This window comes from Amphimedon queenslandica, unplaced genomic scaffold (genome assembly GCF_000090795.2).
Source record: "Amphimedon queenslandica unplaced genomic scaffold, v1.1 AMPQUscaffold_13453, whole genome shotgun sequence".
NCBI classification, from domain to species: Eukaryota; Metazoa; Porifera; class Demospongiae; order Haplosclerida; family Niphatidae; genus Amphimedon; species Amphimedon queenslandica.
The window spans coordinates 51,585-71,387 of NW_003546311.1; the positions used below are offsets into that span (position 1 = coordinate 51,585).

Sequence of the window (19,803 nt, forward strand, 5' to 3'; positions counted from 1 at the left end):
TTTTATTACAGGGAATGAACATATTTCAATCAAACATTCTCAGAACATTTTTATTCGTTCAGTTTTGTAGTGCAGTAGTTTTTTGCTAGGATTTTTTCCCAATAGTTATATTTTTTATTCAGGCTATTTTTTTTCTTCAAGTGATTTTTAGTGAAATTATATAATTGAAATAACCAGCAGCTCTGCAAATGCAAACTCCAAAACAAGGCAATCAAAATGAAACACAGTGGATCATGCCCATTCAAAAATTACAATTCTACAATAAGTTATTATATGTGTACCATACACTAGCACTATAATAATAAGTCTCTACAATAAACTTAATAATACAAAGTTATTTAATGTCACAAAGGAGAGCTACACCTCTCATCACCCAGTGGTCTGGATTTTGAGTGGTTTTTAAATAGAGTGCGGTAATAAAAGTTAGATCAGTACGACGGGGTTTCTTATACACAGGACACACGTATAGTTTAGGATCCTTTGCCCCTTTGGTGTTAATGGCATATACATGAATAATTGGCATGGTGACATAAAGCACTTTAGGGGTGGGCTCAGCAAGCTTGGAGTTCTTACGATCCCAACCAGCTCCATCCATAAATAGGCCCTGTATGTACACGCCTTCTTGAGGAGGGGCAGTCACATCTTCTTTATTCATTCGAGTCACATCATTGTGGAGAACTACACTGTCAAGTGCCCAGCCTTTGTGTGCTCTAGCAACCTATGAAAAAACAATTAACAATGCTATACTTGTTAATGCTGGTAGCAGTAAAGTATTAAATATCGGTGGCTAGTCGTTGCTTGTTGCAAAATGCTGACCTCTTGTCTCATAGCTGTCAGAAAACCCTGTGGATTAAAGAAACCAGTCATCCAGAAGAGTGTGGGGCGGCCTGTAAAGATCCATGACCTGAACTGTGTGTCTCGTTCCAGGAGTTCAGTAAACCAGAAACCAATGGTTGTTGATTCCCATGAGACCTGTTATCCAAACAATAAATAAACAAATAAATAAACACAGTGTTTAAAACATGCCTTTTTCCAAAGTGGAGGCACTTTAGCATCATACATAGAGTCCAGGGTATTACGCAAATTCTATAATAAATAATAATAATACAATACCACGAGTAGTTTTTAAAATGAAAGACTTACCTCACTCATGATGATTGTTCCATCAATGGCCAACTGGAGGTCCTGGAGAGTGCTCCTTACTAAACCAATGACTCTCTGCATACGATCAATCTCTTGTCTCAGGAATATGTTCATGGGAGCTATTGAGCCCATTTTCTGAAGCCTAGACTTCACCTATACACAATTAGAAATATACATGATAGTAACAATACTCTTCGACAAAAAAATAATAAATAAAATATACTTCATGAGGTATGTAGTCGTCAGGGAGTTTCTCCAGCATTTCTCCAGCCTGCCTACGTACGACTGACTCTCTTGTCTCTCCTCCTCCACTGCTGCTGTCCTTGGGCTGGATCTCAAGTATAGTGTCAAGGCAGGCCTTTGCAGTGTTACTCTGATACCTATGCAACGTAAGGTTTCAAATAAACACTCAATGCATTAAAATTAGGTGCTTCCCGTCTGTTACATACGTTATGTCTGCGTTAGGATGCATTCCAAATATCTCTGGTGTGTCTATTAGCGGCAGCTTCTCAATGAAGTCAAGATAGTCCTTGACAGTCTTAAGGACAGCGATCTGATATCCCTTGTAGAACATGAACGAGGTCTGGAACATGTGCTCGCCAAACCATACCTTTAAAACAAATATTCTATAACGCAACTGTATTTTATTTTCTCCATTTTATAATTTCTCTCTGGCACATATACACAATCAGTGTATAGATTATTAGTGTACCTTTGCATAAGTGTTCAACAGACGTTTGTCAAAGTCGTCAGTGACTCTTCCTCCGTACTGTATCTCACCAACCATATACCGTATAGCACTCCATGATGGACCCTAAAAATATCATAAAATACAGTAATTTATCTCTCCCTCTCTCTTGTCCCCCAATCATGTCAATCAGTCCCTTTTTTTCAATATCTTCTTCCTCTTACCTTCTTAATGTCCATGTCGTCAAGAAGGTTTTGTATATATTGGGTGCATGCGTTGAAATCAGACTGATTGAACTCATAAGGTATGTTCCAGCCAAGCGGACCAAACTTCCTCCTCTCCTGGACTGTAGTGTGAAGGAAAGCAATAGCATACTGCAACGGCTTCCACTGCATGAGGTTGCTGTAGTCAAGATGCTCCTGTTAGATAAAAATGATTTATTATTAACATGCAGTACAGAATCATGCACAAATAATTATTCCTTTTAAATATTCATTATAAAGTAGAGAGATAACTATTATTGTTACCTGAGTCATGCTAGAATATGTTCTCTTGAGTCCAGCCTTTACTCCCTGGGGAGGCTCAAACGTGTACTTGATAGAAATCTGAAGGAGGTTAATAGGGAACTTGAGATGTATTTCGGTTGTCATCCACAGCCGAAAGGTCTCGTGGACTGACTGTGTCTCAACTATAGTGTTGAGTAGCTCATCCATGAAATCCAATGCCAAGTGGCCATTCTGTAATAATACCCAACCACCCTGAGGATTCAAAAAAGGATAAATATACTAGAAGGAAAAGATATAGTATCACTGACCTGAGTCTGGCATTGTTGGAGGAGTCGTCTGGCATGTACTTCCTGTCCCTGACCCATTGATATGGTATGACAAGCTGTGAAATGAATTAATGATACAGTAAAGTTTGATATAAGGAATACATATGTTGTACAACAGGGCAGGGTTCCTACAAAGTATGCTAAGTGAGCTAAACAGTGGGCTTCACGAGCTGATAAGTGCATACATGTAGATTCTTGAGCAACTTTAAAAATTCATAAAAAATCTAAATTTGATCGGAATCAGCTGAAACTTTCTACACAACATAAGAACATGTATATGCATCAGAAAAAATTATAAAAATGAAAAAATCTCTCCTAGTCATTTTTACCGAAATTCAACATGTGACCCTGTACTATAGTACAGGGACTTTGGTCTGATTTTTTAGTAACTTAAAAAATTCGTAAAAAATTTAATTTTGATTGGAACCAGTTCAAACTTTCTACACAAAATAAGAACATGTATATGCATTAGAAAAAAATTATAAAAATAGAAAATTTTTTCCTAGTCAATTTGTCAAATCCTGCTCGTGACCCTGTACTGTAGTACAGGGACTTTGGTCTAATTTTTAAGCAGCTTAAAAATTCCTTTTTTTCTACACAACATACATGTGTAAGTACATGTACATGTATAACTGAACACTATGCCAAAATCCTGTGGAAAACCCAGCAGTAGGGCTGAGGATAATAGCAGTGCAATTTGTCAATTGTTACTGAAACTTATTTCCAGAAACATGACCAATTTTTATTGCTCTTTTAACTGACCTAGTTGGTATTTCTTAGCAAGCCCATCAACTGTCATTGTAGGATCAGATCCCATTGAGAGCAAGCAAATCATAGGAACTCTTATCCTGGACTCCTTCCACATTCCCTCTACATCAAGGATGACACCTTCAGCATATCTCACACCCAAGGACTCTGAGATGTACTTTCTAGCTTGAGCATATGTTCTATCAGGACACCAGGACCTGCAAGAGTGAATATATAGCAGTAAATTATAATAATAGTATAGTGTAATAATAGTATAGTTATAGTATGTTAAACAATATACTCTGTACAAGAGTGAATAGTAGGAATAACTCTGTTTTATTTTCATTTCTTACCTAACAAGGAGGAGCTTCCTAAAGGTATCAAGACCGTTGTATCCATCAGGTATAGGCGACTCTTCAGGAGCTTCCATATCAAACCACAGTTTCCATCCTTTATCATTACGAGATATCTAAAAACATTTTTGATATATTATAAAAGATACATCCATATAGGCAGCACATTAATCATTGTATACAGTACATCACTAACTTGTGTTAGTATTTCAGAGAATTGCTGGAGCTTTGACAACTCAACTAAATTGAGCCATGTCATGTCAGTGATCCAACGAGAGGTCTTGGGGGGACATGCCTTCAAGTCCAACGCAGCCCCTCCCTTGATCAGAGTCTGAAACTCGTTATGTTTCACATGTCCTTTCTGCAGGTCAATTTTCAAAGCCAGCAAAAGAGTGAAAAGGAACTTGTGCTCTTCGTAAAGTCCTCTCGTGGAATATCGGAAAGCCTCAAAAGTCAAATACTCTACAATGTTGCTGATACGCTTAGCAGTCACAGGAGACTTGGCAGAGCGAGCCATGGAGTTATCAAAGATCTCCAAGAACTGAACGAGTGAGGTCTGATACATGACGCTCACCATTGACATCTCGACTATCAGGAAATAGAGAATAGAGCCACGGGCAGCGACTGGTCTGTACTCTTCCCTTGCTGTGTTTATCTTGATCTCAGTCTGTGCTGCTATCTCTAGCTTCTTAGTAACATCCTCTGCTGTGATTTTAGTAGTCCTCAGTACTTCAATGAGGGATTCGTCATCAACCAAAGAACCCTATTTAAAACAAGAATCATGTGTAATTTATTTATTTATTATTATTATTATTGTTATTATTATTAGAATTATTATTTGGGTACTTTTGTTGAGGTGAGACGATAGAGAAGGCTGTCCTCAAGCTCTTTCATTTTCTTCTTATTGGCTGTCACTTCCTCCATCAGTTTAACTCTCTCCACCTCTAGCTCCTGCTTCTCTGTCAGTATCACACGTCCAAGGAGCTGATCCTCAAGACCTTTCACTGTCACTGTGAAGTCAATGATAGCTGTACGGGCACTGATCTGTAAGAGAAGGTGGATACTTAATGCTTTATAATCCAAGTACAAACTTCATACTCAGATATAGGATTACAAAAAGCATGTATTTACTATTTTGCTATTAATGAAGTAATGACATTGCATTTACTTACTATTTTGGCCAACATTAAAAAATTCATAAAAAATCCAATTTTGATTGGAATCAGCTCAAAATTGATTGATTTACCATGCAATTATTACCATTACTGTTACTATTACACCCCATGTCTCATTGTAATGTCTCATTGTAATATTAAATAGATTGTGTTACCTACATATAACTTACCTCTGGTGCATAGGAAGGGTTTGGTAGTTTAGTTGTGATGTACAACACAAAACCTTTCATAACGTCGACTTCTTTGTCTCCAACCTTCACCTTAAGAGTGCTGCCAGCTTTAATAAAGTTCTTCTCCAGTACATTATCAAGTGCAGGGTCGAGCTCCTCTTCCACATCTTCTATCAGAAGCGGCTTACCGAGAGAGAGGCAGTCCTCTAGATGAGTCCTGAAGTACTTGTGATTCAAGTTAGTCATCTACAAAGGAATGATCACAATAACAGCATTGATATTGTGAGCTTAAGAATCCACTTAATTTTCTTAATTGTACCTGAAGTTCAGTGTTTGCTTCTCTATTCTTAATCCAGGTTTTCCCCTGACCTTGTGGATCAATGAGCAGTGGGTAACGAGTGGCTTTAGTTACGATGATTCCGTTCTGGACTGAGAGCTCATCGTTGGGAAGACCTTGAAGGTTCCATTCGCTGATGGTGGCAGAGTCAGTCAACAGACTAACAAGATTGAGGTCGAGGGAGAATGGTACATTACGAGATGCAAGCTCTTTCTTCCAAGCTTCAATTAGAATGCCACGGAACTCTTGATTGAAAGGACCAGAGTATGAGAGGAAACCAGTGGCTAGCAATATATCACCAACCAGCCTGTATAAATAATGCAAGTCAAATAATAAATTAATAATAATAATAATAAACACCAAAGTTAATGTTGTATCAATTCTAGCAATAATTATCTTTCAAATTTAATAAAATAATAACAAAAGAATAATAATAATGCTAACATGCAATGCTTTTATATCAGATTCAACAGTGATTGATTACCTTCCGAGTTGAGATTTAAATTCTTTACTCTGTTGGGTCCATCTCTCCTTCTCTCCTCCCAGTCCTTCAATGAGTGCTGAGGCAGCTTTCATCTTTCTCTTGCAAGTTTCAGCATCATCAATCAGTGCTTGTTTCTTACTCATCGCCTCATCATAGAGTGCCCTAACAACATCAAGCTCCTCCTGTTTTGCTGCTAGTGTCTTGTTTGCTTCTTCAAGCTCAGCCTGTGCTGCCTGGAACTTGACCTCCTGTATAGCCAGGTTGGCTTTGAGGGGAAGGACTTCTTTGTTTATCCCATAAAAGAAAGACATTGCTTTTGTCCAAGAGCAGAGACCAGCAACATTACCGCACACTTTCTTTGCAGTTTCAGAATTGTAGTCCTCCATTCTAAAGTATGGCTCAAGCAGTTCAACAGTCTCTTCATTAATGCTGTCCTTTGGAAAGGTCTGCAAGCTTGCAAGGAAACCAGTCTGACTCATCAGCTTGAGTGACTCTGACCACGAGGGCTTTGGGCCAGGACGCTCGGGATCTTGTGCCATATTGTTGAGCTTCTTTTGAAAGAGGAGCAACACACAGTCCATGATCCTCATGATGAGGTGAGGAGGAGTGCCAAGCTTCCTCACTGTAGCAATATCTCCTGATTTGATTGTCTGCAGAGCAGCTTCAGCCTCTTCTAGAGCAGGCCTTGCTTTCTCTAGCTTCTCCTCAGCAACGGATTTATCGGCTGATATAGCATCAGCAACTGCCTGGGCTCTGTCCTTCACCTTTTGAACTTCAGCTTTGACCTTTTCAGCAGCTTGTGCTTTCACTGTCACTTCAGCTAAAACTTTCTCTGCTTCCTTTGAGGCTACCACTAGGTCCTTCTCTTTCACTGCAAGTTCTTTAGCAAGCTCAGCCACAGACTCACCAGCTTCCAGCAGTTTATCAAGTCCAGTGTTCATTCTGTCAAAGAGCTCTTGCACTTGACTTTTCTTTTCAATGTAAATCTTCTTATATCCCGAGATAAATGAGAGGTAAGATTTTGGTGTGACATGCGTTGTACGACGAAATCGCTCAAAATAATTAACGCAACTCTCAGCAACAAAGTCTTGGAATACACCCATGGCTTTTATCACCTCTTGCTTCACCTCAGGAGTACACATTATATCAAAATCAGAAATAAAATGATGAGCAACAGCAATCAAAGCATCCTTGGGCCAGCGGCTGAACCAGTCCATGGTGCAACCGCTGAAAAGCCCAGGGAATTTCAACGAGCGACTACGAAACTTCTCTCCTACCGGCGAGAAACAGAGTACAACATGAAGGTTCTTCCTGGCGCGGGTTAAGAAGTAATTATAAAGGTTCTCGGGTGTGGGAGGCCGTCTTGGAAACTCCTTCTTCATGATCGGGATTAGCTCAGAGTTTATTTCGTCAATTTCATCTCTCGCAAAAAGATTTGAGACTTCCCCGGAAGAGAGGACATTGTTAATGTATTCGAGGAAGCCTTCATCCTTAATCTCTTGATCAGTGAACAGGAAAGTCATTCCTTTACCTTGCTGACCTGCTGTTCTGTATAAAATCTAAAGAAAAGTTAACAAAATGGTGAATAGTATACATGGACATAAATTAAGAATATAAAATACATAAATAAAATTTGATAATCTTGTACTCAGTTATACAAGTAAAAGGTTATGTATTGGACTGTACCTTTAAATCGTCCAGTAGATTGTTAGCATTGTAGGTCCTTGTTAGTGTGATCTGGAAGGTTTTGTACCCTGCAATGAATGAGGCCAGTCTCGTGAGACTCTGCTTTCCTGATCCACCCACTCCAACTAGGAGTGCATTCCCACGGTCTGTTCGTATGATACGGGATATCTTTATAAAGTGGACCATGGCATCTTTGAAGAATACAAGATCCATTCCAGAGCCTCTCACCGTCTCGTTGTACTGCTGTAGGAAGTTAGTGAGTCTCTCCTCCACTTCAGCATATGATGGAATCTGAAAAAAGAAAGAGAAAGAGAGTAAGGATGATACGTTTCATTGGCTTAACTGGTTCATATATCTTAGGAGCTTCTAATTCAGCATCATCAGGTTCATCTCCAGTCGGCTCTGGTGGGTCTCTCAGGAAATCAACAAAATAAGGTTCCTCTGGTATCCTAGAGGCAACATCAGGTCCAATCTCATCGCTAAACACCACTGGTACCCTTTTATCAAACCACTCCTTATCTTCTGGGTTAGTGAACCTGTCTGCAATGACTCGTGTGCACTCGTGCTTCCAGAGACCCAAGAGAACCTCAAGAGAGCTCATGGTCTCTTTCTCAACGTGGAGCATACCCTCCCAGATACGAGAGAGATCACGAAGATTGAAATTATAATGAAACTTAGCTGGAGTAGGCAACATCTTGCCCTAAAGAGAAATGTATTTAATATACATGTACCACTATGGTATGATAATAATAATAATAATAATAATAATAATAATAGTAAGGCCCTACCTTAGTGTCTTGCCACAGTTTCCTGGTACATATGACAAGTTTTGGTATCATTTCAATTATCTCAGAGCCAAAGCCTCTCTCAGCACAGAAGTACCCACAACCAATAGCACCAAATATCTTGTCAATGGAAGCATTAGAGGGCAGAGTGCAATTGAAGACACTGAACTGTCTCTTTAGTCTCTGAGGTATGTCATTACGACCACCTCCAGGATGGATCATGGCAGCAAGGAACTGAATATCTTCAATGTGCGTAAAGTCCCCTGGTTTCTCAAGAGAGTAGAAACCCTGCATTTCACTAGTCTGTCGTACTATCTCGTTAGTGATCTGATCCCCCCACTCGTTAATGATGGGCATGTTCACATCATCAATAAAGACTGTCATCTTCTTTCCAGCTGGTGGGCCGTAAGTGGTCCCCACCCTCTTGTCAATGTAGCTCTCGATTGATCGCTGGAAGTGACCCGGGGTGGTAGCAGAAGAGAAACTGAGACCTTTACTGAGGTGCTCCTCAACGTTGTACTTTGAGAGGTACCCATGGATAATGACAGTCTTAGCTGTCCCTTGCTCTCCTATGAGGAGAACAGCTTTGGATTGCTTTGACAGTGTGTGGATGAGGAAGTCAGTGCGGACGTTATCGACATTAGGTACAAGGATGGTGTGATAGGCAGGTATGCTGTCCCTTGGATACACGTACTCCTCAACACGGGTCGACCAGTGTATCCAGTCACCATTATCCTCCGCTGGCACATACTCAAAAATAGTATCACCTTCATTTTGAAGCACAGGGAAGTCCAGATCAGGTTTATGCTCTTTCATCCATGACTCCATCTTAGCCCTACTGTCCAACTCCTGGAGGGCCCCTATGCTCCACATTATTGCAAATATGTACAAGTGCTCAAGATGCTTTGGCTTTAGTGATACATTCTCTTCCTTTGATGGTATGAGTCCCTCTATTATGTAGCAAGCCTGCACTATGTAGTTACACTGGAGTAGCTCCATTTTTGCCTCAAGCATCACAGACACATAGTTATATATGTCAATGAATGAGCCTTCAAATATATTGAGAAGTATATCAGACTCTGATGAGGTTATCTTCTTCTCTTTGACTTTTTTAAGGAGCCAGCTCTGAAGAATGGGCTTCCAGTCCAGACCAGAGGAACTCATGTAGACCATACCGTTACGAGATACAGTGGCTGGGGAGGCATTGTCAACATTGTGCGGCTCAAAGACAATCTTGCAGTCAGGGAACATGGGAATACGGTCACCGTTAGCAAGCGTCAGTGTCTTATTATCGTCCAGTACACTGTTGAGGTTTTCTATCCATATGGCATCTACCGGTCCATCTAGGACTAGCCATATGTGCTCTCCTTTCTTTGCTTTGTGAGTCCGTCTCCATAGAGTGGAGAATATACCATCAGTCCAGTCGTTAGTGGCTACATCAAGACGACCAAACATTTGTGGGGCAGTGATGGCCTTTGGATTCATTCTCATTTCCCTGTGTGGCTCTCCACAGTCGGTCATTGCTTTCATTAGTACGTTAATGCAGCAAGTCTTACCTGTTCCACTAGGACCAAGGACCATGAAACCGTGACGGACACGCTGTGTCTCAAACAGTTGGATTAGTTTGAGTGTCCAGGACTGGTGATTGATAAGGCCAGCCTCTTTGACCCTAGTATCAATGGCTGCCTCAAGTTCAGGATAGCCAGCAGTCTCCAAGGTGATCCCTGGGAACAAGTCGTTTATTAAACTGAGGAACAGCGGCTCATCCTCGTCAACCAGTTTAGATAAATTCATGTCACGCAAACTCCTCATTACAATCATCTCTTCGCTGTCGTTAGGACACATCCTTTTAACTGGACCCAGGGAACGAAGGACAGATAGGATGTTCCTTAACCCAAAGTCATAATGAACCTGCAAGAAGAAACAAAATCATCATACAAAATACATCATACATGTACACATGTAAGACAAATGTAGATTCAAATCAATTAAAATTTATAATGAATTTTCTTACTTGTTTTGATAGCTGTTCCTCGCAAAGTTTGTACAATGTATAAAACTTTGAGGCAAGGACAATGTTCTGTAGGAAACCACAAGAAGCTAGTTTGACACGAATAATGATTTGTCTATCAGGGACCATCATGGCTATTGGCCTAAAGTTAATCTTGAGATTCTCTGGTAACTCCTGCCTACCGGCATAACCAGGATTCTATAGAAAATACAAATGATGATGATAGATATCATACAGTATATTCAAGTAGTGATAATGAATAATAAATATTATGTAATTAAGTTAGCATACCATTGTCAAAAATAGTCCAAACTCTGGGCTAAGACTGACCACGTCACCATCAGTAAAAATGAACTCTGTCTTCCTTTCTTTCTTAGCTATCAGCACAATGAATATCTGCTGTGCAGCAACAGAGAGTACTGGTAGTTCTATTCTATTGAACTCATCAAAGCAGCCCCAGGAGCCAGACTGGGCCAGGCCCTTGTAAATGCGCCCAAGGCCACGGAAGTCCATTTGATCTGAGCAATTGAACACAACCACATATTTACCTAGAGCTCTACCCATGTCCTTAGTAGTTTCTGTTTTACCAGTACCTTTATTATTAAGAAAAAAAAAATAGTAAAAAATATACGGAAATAATTGTTATTAATGACAAAATTGAAATTATTGTCAAAGCTTACCTGCAGGGCCAGCAGGAGCTCCTCCCAGTGACATCCCAAGGGCCTGAGCTAGTGTGATATAGCACCTGTCAGTGAGTGGAGTAATGACCAGACGCTCAGTACAGCCAAGGAACTCATTCTGGTATGTAAAGTCAACGTCCGTTATTGAAATAACGACAGAGCTAGTGTCTTCATTGAAATAGAACCTGCTTTGCTTTAACCATTCAAAATCAGTTGCAGATTTGACATTCAAACGAACCTAAGAAAAATTCAGAAATTAATAGTCAATTACATATAAGAGAGGAAGCTTACCAGATCATCAAAGATGTCTCGCTGGTGAAGGTGAATGAGGACAAGTGTCTCGTATTTGACTCTGTCTATCTTCTTAAGCTCTTGCGTTGTCATCCCAATCAGTGAGTTCAACATTTCAAGGAAGAAGTCATTAGTGGCGGCCATTATCTTCTTGTCGGAGCGAGCCTGAGAGAGAGCAACTTCAGCATCTCTTGTCCATATGAGTTGAATACCAAGAATACCAACCTAGAGCCAAAGAGACAATGAATTAGTAGCACCTTTATTTAATGATAATAATAATAATAATAATAATAATGATAATGATAATTATAATTACTTTATATTTTATTATTATGTTTATTATAATTCCATACCTGAGCTGGATAATTGTTGAGATATTCCATTAGTGCAAAGTTAGGATCAGCAATAGCAACTGATGCCTGTTTGATCACAAACTTGACTGCATTCAATGAAGCAGTGAGAAGACTGCCCAGCCATAACTCAACATTGCCTTGTGCCATTACTGGTTGCTCCAGCTATAAGAGGAGAGAGAGAGAGAGAGAGAGAGAGAGAGAGAGAGAGAGAGAGAGAGAGAGAGAGAGTGAACAAAAGGATATCATGGAATTAATGTACTTCAATTGTTTCTGGTTCTCTTGACTTGATCTCAAGTATCTTGTCGTACTCTTTCTCATGAAAAGTAACAGTCTTTATGTTATCAAAGACACTGAGAAGATGAGCCTATGCAAATTAACAAGACATTTATAAAAACATATATCACACAAATTTATGAATTCACAGCACTATAATTCACATTGTACTATGCAGCTATAACTAGAAATTTGCATCAATATGCATGAATACCACTATAAGAATTTTCCAGTGCCGTTTTTGGCAAAAGAACAACAATAGCAAAATACTAACTTGTATGGTGTGCGAGTCTGATGCTTGTCCTAATATCTCAAGGAGTGCAGGATCAGACACAAAGAAGAATCGAGGAAATATGAGCCTCTTCTTCTCAAGATAGCCAGTGAGGGATTTCTGACACAACTCCAGCTGCTCCAGGAGATGAGGGAGCAACTGGCCAAGTGTCTCATCTCCAACACAACACTGGACAACGTTCGGGATCTCGTGTGCTTTAGTCATTATTTTTATCCAAGACTTGTCAATGTTTTGAAATCTTTTAGCTTCCTATATAATGTACATTATATTATACTAAACTGTAGATATAAAATAATTATATAAACATAAAACTTAATATAATTATAGATATTATTACATATATTATATATACTGAATTGCCAAATTTCTTCAAAAATAAAAAGTAGAAATTTTCTCATTTTAATAATTTTTTCTGATATGCATACATGTATTTATGTTGTGTAGAAAGTTTGAGCTGATTTTAATCAAATTTAAATTTTTTATGAATTTTTAAAGTTATTAAAAAATCAGGCCAAAGTCCCTGTACTATAGTACAGGGATTTTGGCCAAATTTCGTCAAAAATAAAAAGTTGAGATTTTCTCATTTTTATAATTTTTTCTAATACATATACATGTTCTTATGTTGCGTAAAAAGTTTGAACAGATTTCAATCAAATTTGGATTTTTTATAAATTTTTAAAGTTGCTAAAAAATCTGGCAAAAGTCCTGGATTTATAGTGACAATGGAACAAATGGGGTTTTGCTTGTCACAGATTTTGTGACATGGAACAAATGAGCTGCATGAGCACTATGCTGGGAAGCCCTGTATGTGTGTACATAAAACTAAGTGGATTACTTTTGGAAGCTGCTTTGCAATGTCACCTCCAACAAAAACTGCTTCTAAGTATACCCAGAGATTCTGAACAACAAGCCAATTCTCAATGATTTCAGTTGAGTTTGACAACTTTTGAACCCAAAGTTGTATGTCCTTCTTAAAGGGAGCGTTATATCTAGAGAAGAGAAAATAGTAATGGAATTAACACTAAACTAATTGTCATGTACCTATTGGACATAAGTGATCCTAGGACCATCAGAGAGTCTTCCATTAGTGAAATAATTTCAGAAGTTTCTTCTCCTCTGAGCAGAAGCTCTCCCCTTGTCTTGAAGGGCGCAAAGCTAAAGTTCTGGACGCCCCAATCAACAACCACTTGCTTGAGCTTTGCCTCAATATCCTTCTCTTTAACAGCTGCTATACAAATATCCTGAGGAGAGGAAAGAGATGGTAAATAATACTCAAGTATCAACAGTCTCTACCTCAATGTCTTCTCTGAATTGAAGTAAAGGAGCTTCCATTATGTTCCTCAAAAGGAAATTCTCTGACTCGACATCAAAGCTGTGTTTAGTAACCTAGAGAGCACATGCAGGAATACAAATAATCACATTACACATTACATAATATGCACACTGCACAGAGAAACAACTATACACTTACTGCCTCCATTCTTTGCCAGTGTCTCTCCTTCAGAGCTTTGTTTGCCATCATTTCAAGGAGAGGGCAAGTCTCGTTAAAGTCATCAATCTTCTTCCTCAAGTCATCAAATGCTTTGTAGTCCTTGACAGCTTTAGGCAACTTTCGGCACTTGTTCTGGAAGTCAAGGATCTCATTATTTATCTTCTCAATGTCAACCTAAATAAAAACGTTAGTCTAATGACGTACATTTTAATATAATCTTGCCTCTGTCCAAAGTATGTCATAATATCCATCCACACTGTCCATCACAATGTTATAAAGGCCGTACAACTTCTGGAGGAGATTAAGTTCCTTCCTGATTCTATCCAGCTCTGGGTAGGCAGTTGAAGAGAGACCAAAGAGTTTCTCGCCGTCAGTGTATGTCTGAAAGCGTCTCCATAACTCGTCAAACTGGGTCTGAAACAGGTTTAACCTGTCCGAAGCTTCCCTGGGAGCAATCCCTTCGACCATTGGCCCAGACTATTATAATACAATATTTTGTAGTAATGATTGAGGCATTGGGTGGACTTACTGTAGCATAGTCACCATAGAACTTCTCTGTATCTACTTTAAATATGTCAACATTTGTAAGGAGCTTCTCTTGGAAGTCAGACTGTATCTTGATCAAGTGATCCTGGACTTGAGCCTACATGACAAACCAGACATTTTCAACATCATAAATATGACAAAAAATTTCAATCATATATAATGTAGATTCATAATATCTTTGGTAGTTCTTACAGCTGATGCAAGGAGCTTCTGCCAAGAGTAACGAAGAGTGTCTACTCTCTCTGCCTCTTCTTTTTGAACTTGAATCTGAAACTTACTCAACACTCCATAAGACTCCTAAGAGGAAGCAGTCATTGTAGAAAACTAAAGATAATTCTAACTTCAATTGGTCCAAGAGACATGTCAATTTGAATCTCATTCTCTCTGATCTCTAACAAGGCGGACATTGCCGTACGAACATCATCAAGGTCTTTTATCGGTCGACTGAGTCTCTTTGCAATGTCTTCAATTTGTTCCAGGGTCTTCTCCATTAAGGTACTGAACTTGGTGTTCATGTGCTGCCCATAAAGAACCTTCCATGACTTTGACTCGGCAATGATGGATAATTTAAGATTAGCTGGGAAAGAGAGAGAGAAAAAACATTAAATGTAATTTCAAACTAAGCTCCTTACTAGCATCAAGGAGAAAAGCTCCAACAATGATCAGATCATTCTCTGCTTCAATCTCGGCCTCCAATACTTCGTAATGTTTCATCTCACCCTCAAAGTCTCCCAGAGATGGGTCCTTATCCATAAACTCGGCTATCTTTACCGACTGCTCGGTCTTCCATAAATCCTCGTAAACATTAAAGTATCTAAAACTCTCCATTACTGTTGGCTTTGCTGCAGTGATGGCTGAACTAAGACCAGAGACAAGTTTTGCAATGTCCTTGTGCTCAACTACATTTCGATGAAAGTTCTTTAGCTCTGGCTTCTTTGACATTTGAGCTTGCGAAGGACTTGGGAGAGTCTGACTAGCTGCAGCGAGGGCTCCTTGACTTGCTGATGTCAAAGAAGGGACTTCCGATTCACTCCCTGGCTCTATCCTAGCCTGTCCCCACTGATAGACCCTCTTATGGACTCCCAGTATAGTCTGAACAATATCATTAATAGTTCCCTGTATTGACTCAAAGTTTGGCTTCACGACAAGGTTAGGTATTGCTAGTTCCAAGTGGACTTTAAGCACAGGCTGTCTCTCTCCTTTCTCGTCACTTTGATCGGCATAGTTAATTATTGGAGGGTTGAGAGCTTTCTTTAGCTTCTCTAGTGTAGTACGGGTTGCCTGTACAAGTGCCTCGCTGTTCTTCCGGGAAATATAATCAAAAAGAGCCCCTGCCTCCTCTCTCAGCTCCTCTTTCTTTTTCTTTCGTCTCATTTCAGCTGCTTCTCCTGGAGGTAGACTCATGTCTACATGTGCAACACTTGAGCGACGGGACACTCCAGTCCTAACAGTAGCTACAGATGGACTGCTGTCTGATGAAAGTAGCTCCAGCTCCTTCTCATCCTCAAGAGAGAGGAGGAGCTTAAGGAGCTCAGTAGTGGCCAGCTCAAGTTTTAAAGTATGAGAATCAAGCTCACTGGAACACTTTTCACACAAAGCCTAAAATGATATTAAAAAGGACTAATATTTATTTATTTATCATTAAAATATCATTATTAAAAATTATCATTGCTTTCTATATTAACAGTGAACACCATCATATTTATTGTACATAACTTACATTCACTTTATCCATGAACTGTTGAGGTGTCCATTGCTCTCCGTCAGGCAACTCACAGAGAACAGTTTGTTTAATTCGGCTAAGTCCTCCCTCAATCCTCACATCCAGTATATCCTTAGCACGACTGATGAGCGTCTCCAGCTCTTTGAGTGAGGCCCTCACACTCTCAATGTATGAGTCAATGTTTAGTGAGGTCCAGCGTAAAAGGGTCAGGCCAGGGCTCAGTGTCTCATCCATCATTTCAAGGTGAGGCAACATGAGGTTGAAGAGAAGGTCGGGGATCTGAGCTCTGACAGACTCGTTCTCCTCCAGCATCAACTGAAAAGCAAAGAAAGACATAATAATGTCATTAAAATAATCCAAGTAAAAATATTTATGCATATATGTGAGTGTTATATCTATATATATATGACTCACTTTTAAGCTATCATATTTCTCTTTCAACTCATCTCTCTTTTGCCTCATCTCCATTGCTTTTGGAGGTACATCTATCCCCAGCTGTCCCATCACATCAATCTCTCTCATTAGCTCGTGAATCTGTGGGTCGTAGTTGACGTACACGACTTGAGTGTCTGGGTCTCGCACAAGGAGAGTTGAGTTGAGGCTCTTCTCAACGTCGGAAATTTTCTTATTCCAAAGATTAGTGTGAATCAATTCATATTCCACCAACACCTAATATAAAGAAAGGGAGAGAGAGAGTAAGATTATTATTAATAATTATTTCCATTTTTTAAAGGTATTACATACCTGTGCCAGTTTATTAAAGCCCTTGAGTGCTTTCCGAGTTTCCGGTAGATCAAGGACTTTCTTGAAAGACTGGAAACCTTGAACAGGTTTGTTGATGCGATGAAAGAGCTGGCGAGACCAGGCAATCTTCCCGACAAGAGGAGGCAGGTTTCGATTAAGAGGAGGAGAGTGCTTCTTGGAATTGTACTCGGTTTGTACAAACTTGAGATCAGCAACAAATAAATCAACAGTCAACCTCCACTTTGCTAACATATCCAGACAAGGCAATTTAAGGCTATATAAAAAGAGTGAGAGAAGAAATTTTAGAAGTTGTTGATACGTATATATGTAGGTCATATGTCAAAAATGGATAATTTTTGTGATACATGCAAAAAGCGTAGAAAGTCAAACTTCAAATAGACCAAACCAATGATTTCCAGTCACAACAATTGTTTCTTGACCCAAAACTCACCGTTCAAATTTCTTTGTAAAGTAAATAGCTCTTTCAACTGAAGTGAGCCCTACATAAAACTGGTCCATGTGAGCTTGAAGCTGAAACTATAACAACAACAACAAAAAAATAACAATAATAATAAATAATAATAATAATAATAATAAATAAAAATAATAATTTTTTTTACATCAAGGTCTTTCAGTTGCAACTTGAAGTCCTCATAATCAACTTCAAAATCCTCCTTCCTGTGATCAAGGACATCATAAGGCTTCTTCTTAAGTCCAGTCGCTAGGAGACTAAAACGAGAATTAAAAGTCTCAATACCCTCAATACGAGATAGGGAGAGAGTCTCGTAGACTTTTGTTGTCTTCAAGAACTCGGTAATATTATGCAGCCTGCATGGAAGATACAAAAAGCATAAAAATTGTATTCATACATAGTCAATTATCATGGCGCTACCTTCTGCAGAAGCTGTTGAACTTGCCAAAAATGTACATTTCAGAGAAATCAAAAGGCTTCTCATCAGGATGGTCTTCAAGGCGCTTCTTTGTCCTCTGGAAGCATTGCTGGTATTCTTCATTCAACTTTATGCAATGCTCCATCTTGAGGACAACCTGGTCTCTCTCCTGCTCCCAAACCTACAGAGAGCACAATATCAATAGAAGCATGAGTAATATCAATAGTCTTATATAATAATTAGGCTTACCTTGTGATACCCATTGTCAGTGATGTGTGCCTTGCATGCGTTGATCATCTGGTTGGTGACTTTGACAAATAATGCCGTCATGTGCTCTGAGGTATTGTAATACCGTGAATAACTGTTTATCATCCTGATGGCATTCATTAATCCTGGGATAGCATCCAGCATGCTTACCTATTATTGTTTTATAAGATAAGAATTGAAGTAACATAAGGGTATTAAACATGGTGAAGTGAATTGTAATTACTGTTGTATTTATATCAAGTCAATAGTGTTAATAGTGCATATTAATCAATTAAATAATGATTTAAACTAAAGGAATAATGACTGCTATTTGAATAAGCATCAATACTCACTGGATTGCACTTGTATAAAGGTTCACAATACTTTTCCAGCGTATAAAGAAACTTGACATTATCCTTTGCCTCGTTAGTAAAATCAGTGATCTGAAGATCTAATTCCTTCCACGTCTACACAATAACAGAGCATTTATTCACGAGCATTGAAAGACAGTTCGTGAATATACTCATACCTTCAACACTTTAGACTTTGATGCTAACAGAATGCTCATTACAGTCTTGAACTGAGGGCTCTTGACACAAGCAGTGAGCGAGTCAAACTTGGCAAGACGTTTCTTCCAATGGTCTAGTTCTGCTTTGGGGCCAACATCATCAGCCTCTTTCCTCAACTGCTCAGATTCTGTCAGTATCTAAAACAAAAGTTTATATTTTGCAGCTTTTGTAATGTAGAAGGCTTACCTGCTCTATTTCTTTACACCATAGGAGTGCAGTCGTTTCAGCACCTTCAACTATCTCTGGCACATTAGCAGCTACCATGGCTTCAGAGAGAGAGGAGACTGCAGACACGCCAGGATGAGAGCAAGGGGAAAGCTTTGCAGCGTCGGCTACGCTTGCACGAGCATTAGCAAGGACAGAGATAAAACTGTCAAGTTTCCCAAGGAATGATTCCTTTACATTATGACCCGACACATCCTTTGAGAGTTCCCCCCAGTTAGACTGCTCCTTGAGTGCAGGCACAAACACGTTCTTCATTAGTGTTTCCATTGCCTCAAGGAGTCCACCTCCACTCCTTGATTCTAGGACACCAAAATTTGTGTCTTGCGCAATGTTGGCAGTTGTCAGTGCTTTTGGTGACGCACGTAGAAAGAACATGCCAAGACCCGGGAAAGGTTCTTTAGTCCCATCAGTAACGTAGAGCTCTTTAACAGGTTTTCCTGCTTTACCTACAGTTATAAGTTAATTAGACAAGGAAGCTAATCAATATGAGAAAAAAATGATTACAGTACTTACCATCTGGAGTTTTAGTGGGAACTTCTTTGTAGAAAAATAACAACCCTTTTGGACCATTTGCAGCAAAGAAATCGTCCATCATACTAAGCTATATATTTAAAAGTAAGATTATGTCTTTCTTGTGCAGTGCTCTCTATTGTCTCACCTGGTCTCCTTCCAAAATAAAATCTTCAACTTCAGCATCTTCAAGGCCAAGTTTAGCAGCTACTGAGGAGAATAGATGCTGATGACGTGCATCCAGGGTCGCTCTCTTAGCTTCTTTTTCTTCCTTGAGCTTTTGCTGTCAGCAAATGAAGCATTTAAAGCAGCAGAAAGAAGATGGATATGATACCTGTTTTTCTTTGTTGGAGTCTGTCACAGGGCCCCTGCTCTTTCGCCTCTCTTGCGTCTGGTCACGACGAAAGTGCTTTCGAGTGACTGCAGTTTTGGAAAACTGCCTGGTTAGTGGTGGTACCTTCTCTCCGTCAGCCATAGCTGAGGAAAGAGAATCTCTTGCTTGTTGCGAATAAAAATACGCCCACCACACGCACGAAGCTATTTTTATGAAATTCATTC

At 39.4% G+C, this 19,803-nt stretch overlaps 1 protein-coding gene across 1 annotated transcript; it reads right to left on the reverse strand.

The window, feature by feature from the left end:
- Nucleotides 1-150: 150 nt before the first annotated feature.
- Nucleotides 151-19,770, reverse strand: LOC100638042 (dynein heavy chain 5, axonemal-like). Its single transcript, XM_011404911.2, has 49 exons — nucleotides 19,580-19,770; nucleotides 19,394-19,528; nucleotides 19,249-19,336; nucleotides 18,697-19,181; nucleotides 18,471-18,647; nucleotides 18,295-18,408; nucleotides 17,945-18,112; nucleotides 17,698-17,876; nucleotides 17,426-17,633; nucleotides 17,257-17,342; nucleotides 16,806-17,079; nucleotides 16,476-16,730; nucleotides 16,059-16,376; nucleotides 14,971-15,937; nucleotides 14,680-14,915; nucleotides 14,531-14,635; nucleotides 14,322-14,435; nucleotides 14,015-14,269; nucleotides 13,772-13,966; nucleotides 13,594-13,686; nucleotides 13,342-13,541; nucleotides 13,136-13,289; nucleotides 12,283-12,549; nucleotides 11,995-12,099; nucleotides 11,736-11,897; nucleotides 11,383-11,607; nucleotides 11,092-11,329; nucleotides 10,703-11,004; nucleotides 10,415-10,609; nucleotides 8,404-10,311; nucleotides 7,959-8,315; nucleotides 7,616-7,906; nucleotides 5,930-7,488; nucleotides 5,428-5,752; nucleotides 5,109-5,354; nucleotides 4,610-4,807; nucleotides 3,960-4,526; nucleotides 3,764-3,879; nucleotides 3,426-3,628; nucleotides 2,646-2,719; nucleotides 2,359-2,589; nucleotides 2,056-2,250; nucleotides 1,856-1,957; nucleotides 1,593-1,753; nucleotides 1,367-1,523; nucleotides 1,144-1,296; nucleotides 1,027-1,086; nucleotides 817-972; nucleotides 151-718 (listed from the first exon to the last, which is right to left on the reverse strand). Exons 1-49 carry the CDS (start codon nucleotides 19,718-19,720, stop codon nucleotides 335-337), a joined length of 13,884 nt encoding a protein of 4,627 aa, XP_011403213.1. The 5' UTR covers nucleotides 19,721-19,770; the 3' UTR covers nucleotides 151-334.
- Nucleotides 19,771-19,803: the final 33 nt, after the last annotated feature.